At 42.2% G+C, this 4,728-nt stretch overlaps 1 protein-coding gene across 1 annotated transcript in view; it reads right to left on the reverse strand.

The window, feature by feature from the left end:
- LOC121392498 (rho guanine nucleotide exchange factor 3-like) overlaps window positions 1-466 on the reverse strand; it is a 37,368-nt gene extending 36,902 nt beyond the window's left edge. The window contains exon 1 of the mRNA XM_041523690.1: window positions 160-466. Coding sequence (XP_041379624.1) covers window positions 160-182 — 23 coding nt within the window. The 5' untranslated portion in view covers window positions 183-466. The remainder of the gene's footprint in view (window positions 1-159) is intronic.
- Window positions 467-4,728: the final 4,262 nt, after the last annotated feature.

A 4,728-nucleotide genomic window follows, 5' to 3' on the forward strand; every position in this document is an offset into this window, starting at 1 on the left:
TGACCAGACGCGTCCTGAATGAACGCCAACATCTGACATAACAGTCGCAACACACAGACACAACTTCAACACTATTCAAAAGCAAAACAACGATTGCTGTCGTCTACTGTCTTTAGTTCAAAACGATGAAATATCTTTAATTTTAAACATAATAATTACCTAAATACATTTTCGTCTCCCATTATCTCTTGCGTGTGTTGAAAAGTAGGAAATCCTGTGTTATCTTGTAAATTATTTTCTCAAACTCCTCGCAAAGATCGAATACTCATGAATCCCTATTCACAACAACCCTTTGAAATATGGCGGCTCATCAAAATAGACTAGCGTTTAGCCAATCAAAACGGCTGATGAGAGTTGTTTCCCTTGGATATTGTGTTACTCGAGGAGATGGTAAACTTGATCAAATCACATCTGCTACCTTGTTAACTAACAAAACTGTATAATTACCGTTATCTCGGCGCTGTTTAAAAAAACCCAATAACAATAATTTAAAAAAAAATAGTAATTAAAAAAAATTAAATAAAAAAATAAATAAATATCAGCATGTAAGAAGTCTAATATTGGGGTAGTAGCCTATATAAAGTTTATTTTGTTTAACGACACCACTAGAGCACATTGAGTAATTCTCACAGAGGAAACCCGCTACATTTGTTTTCTAATGCAACAAGAGATCTTTAATATGCACTTCCCACATACAGGAAAGCACATTTCACAGCCTTTGACTAGTTGTGGATGGAAAGAGAAAAAAAACCAATCAGTGTTGAATGGATCCACCCAGGTGGTTCGATCCTACGACGCAAGCACCTCAGGCGGCTGAGCTAAATCCCGCCTCTGGGGTAGTATATTTGCATTACATTTATTTAAAAAAAACAAAAAAGCAAACAAAGTTGTTTAGCAGCCAAACATATGTGTAACCCTGAAAACGTGTGTAAAGAAATAACCCACTGTATCTACACAGGACCGTGTAGGCCCACTTTCTACAGCTATAGAGGCATGTAAGCAGGTGGCCGGGGTGGATCCCAACACACACACACACCCCTTGATCCCTACTCTATATATATATATAAAGATAAACATCTGGCTTGTGCCCCCCCCCCCCCCCCCCGAGACTGTTCCCACTCCCAACTAGAGACTGTGCCCTCCCAAATATCGTTTCTACGGGCCTGCTATGGAAGTATAAGGAGGTGGGAGGCAATAGCCCCGCCTTCCACCCACGGACACTACTGCATTTGTCACGATAAAGACATAAATTTATCTGTAAACAGAGCAGGGACAAACATATTTCGACACCCGATTCCCCCCCCCCCCCCCCCCCCCATCATTAAATTGTCATTCCATATCATATGATATGCATGACATCACATACCGCAATTTTAAATATCAATCATGAGTCATTGGCTATACAATGATATACATTTTTTTCACAAACATATTGTAACTTTTAGAAAACTGTTTGAACATTTCAAATAATAAATTTAAAAAGAAAGAACGCGCGCGCGCGCACGCACACAGACACAAAGAGAGGAGAGAGAGAGAGACACGCACGCAGGCACCAACCACCACCACCACCCCCACCCCACCACCCCAAAAAAACAACAACAACAAAACAACCCCAATTTAATCCACAGAGGGGTTTCGTTCCCATGACCAGTTTACATACTATCTATTGTATTTGACCGTTAAGTTGATAAATATTGCATCTTTGTATTGTATACCCATAGTCATTCACGTCTTGCGGTTTCTTTGTTGCTTTGTAATTTATTGTTTACTTCATTAACCGTCTAATCCCATCAGGCGCTAAATGCTCTATTGTCGTCGGGGGAATGATAGGCTCCGAATGTCTCTATTGATAACTGGCGAGGTACCGGATTATAAAGTTCTGTAAACAATTAGTGTTATTATTTTCGGATTAGCTTTTAGTTAAGGCCATTGTTGACGTGTCACTATGTAAATAAATTTTCGTTTCTAATGGGTACACAAACGAAAACAAAAGTTGAAATTGCAATGGTAGAGGTTCACCGGCCTCAGTGGCGCAGTCGTTTCACCACCACTCCAGACGGCGGCTGGCGGGCTTCTTCATAATCATAATCATCAATCATTTCATATCATCTTAAATACGGCCCACCTGTGTTATATGGATAACTGGGGGGGGGGGGCAGGATGGGGGGGACGTCGTGGTAGGGTGCTCTTTGGGTGCGTTAGGGCGTTGGCGGTTTGGGCCGGTAGGGATGCCTGGTAGGAGGCCTCCCCCTCCCCGGAATGCCCCCCCCCCCCTGGAAATCCGGACTAACCGGAATGGGCCACCCGCTTGTTGGATCGCCGGACCGACTGGAGCGCGATGCTCCCCCCTTTGAGAATCCTTGATCCTCTAGGGCCTAAAATAATTTAATTAATTTAAATTAAATTAATTTATTAAACTGTTTGTATAATATATTTATTTTGAACAGCCCGATTGAAAAATAATTTTACTATGCACCTACTAATTAATATATTAATAGAATAGTATGATATAGTTTAATTGGTGCGACTGTTATTAATTTACAATATAAGATATAATGTAATGGTAGCTCCCGAATTGTTTTCTTTTCTTTTCTTTTTTAAGTGGTCATACCACACTTCTAAATTGTCCCCTACATTTCTTGCTCCCCCCTCCCCCTCCCCCTCCCGCCCCGGAAGTGGTCACTGGCGAAGTCAGAGGCTAGATCCGGGGCGGGCGTGCCTGAACCCTTGTGGATAGGGGCACGTTAATAGAGTTGCCCGTTGCCCGTGGCGCAGTGGTTAAGCCATCGGACTACAGGTTGGTAGGTACAGGGTTCTTAAGGGCTCAGTGGGTAGGTGTGAGGCTACTACACCCTCTTCTCTCTCACTAACCAACTAAAAACTAACCCACTGTTCTGGACAGACAGCCCAGATAGCTGAGATGTGTGTCCAGGACAGCGTTCTTGAACCTTAATTGAATATAAGCACGGAAATAAGATGAAATGAAATGGTAGAGGTGCAATGCAGACATCGTGGCCAGAGCGGGCCGGACGTAGCCCAGTGGTAAAGCACTCGATTGATACGCAATCGGTCTAGGAATGATCCCCGTCGGTGGGCTCATTGGGATATTTCTCTTTCCAGCCAGTGTACCACGACTGGAATATCAAAGGCCGTGGTATGTGTTTCCCTGTCTGTGGGATGATGCATATAAAATATCCCTTGCTACGTGGTGTCGTTAAACAAAGTAAACTTCTTTGTGGTCAGTGTGGACATGCATGAACCTTAGGTGGATATGGGCATGTTAAAAAAAGGGATCCACTTTCTGATTCAGCTTGACTTATCGTTGTATAGTGAGGAAGAAAATATAACTTTTATGATTCAAATGCACGAGTTTAAAGTGCAATGCATGATGTATTTTAACATGCGTTTTTAAATATTTGACTGATTTACGGCGTCGTATGATGACAAATGGATGGTCAGTTATATATGAATTCGATTTTTAGCTCTTTTCTTCTTTTTTTTTTTTTTCTTTTTTTTTTTTGGGGGGGGGGAGAGTTACATCATCTTCAGAGTTGAGCCCCATCGCCCGCTTTCTACGCATGTTTGTTGAAAGTATAATTAATCCTCACTATATTGTCCCATGCATTGCAAATTTTAAAAAAGTTGAAAACACCCCACCCCCACCCCCACCCAGTAAACCATAACCACCAAAAAGTTAAAGTGGAAAGAAAGCTGTAACACGGGTATTTGTATCGATGTAAGTTTTTGACAAATTGATAATAAATTCAATGTACACAGCACTGTAAAATTAAAGTTTGTTTTGGTTCACGACACCACTAGAGAACATTGATTTATTAATCATCGGCTATTGGACGTTAAACATTTGGTAATGCTGACATATACATATAGTCTTAGAGAGAACACCCACCACATGTTTGCATTAGCAACACGGGCCTTTTATACAGACAGGATAGCACATACCACGGCCTTTGATATACTAGTCATGGTGCACTGGCTGGAACGACACAAATAGCCCAAGGGGCCAACCGACTGGGATTGATGCTTTACCGAAAGCGCATCAAGCGAGGGCATTACCACTGGGCTACGTCCTGCCCCTATAGACATAACTTGGACGACGTAATTGGCCCACCGACAGGGATCGATCCTCGACCAACCGCGCATTAGAGCAATGGAGGATACGAATACACCCTGATGCCCACCCGATCAGTCTCTGCCGTGCACTTTACGGTCGCTCGATCGCCCATGGCGAGTCAAAATAGCGTCGGACAAGTCAAAACCTTATCACGTGTAGTATTAGTATCTGTTGATATGTAACTGAATTTAATAATCAAACTTAGGCTAATAGGAGAAAATGTTAGAGAAAAGTATATGTGCATGTACGCACGCAAGCATGCATGTACGCACGCACGCACGCACAAACAGTACACACTAGCACCTACACTCACACGCGCGCCCCCCCCCCCCCCACACACTATTATAATTATATCATATAGGCCTAATCGTATTGAAATTTGAACATTTTATTTTTTAATTTTATTTATTACCTATCTGCATATTAGTACACATCATACATGAACGAGTACGTCAGTGTTGTATATTTTGTACATACATATATGTTTTAGTAGTAGTAGTAGTAGTAGTAGTAGTGCATCATTGTCATGGGGTTTTACGTGCACATTCAGAGCAAGCTGTTGTAGCGCACACCTGTCATGGGCACAGGTACCGGCC

This window comes from Gigantopelta aegis, chromosome 3 (assembly GCF_016097555.1).
Source record: "Gigantopelta aegis isolate Gae_Host chromosome 3, Gae_host_genome, whole genome shotgun sequence".
NCBI classification, from domain to species: domain Eukaryota; kingdom Metazoa; phylum Mollusca; class Gastropoda; order Neomphalida; family Peltospiridae; genus Gigantopelta; species Gigantopelta aegis.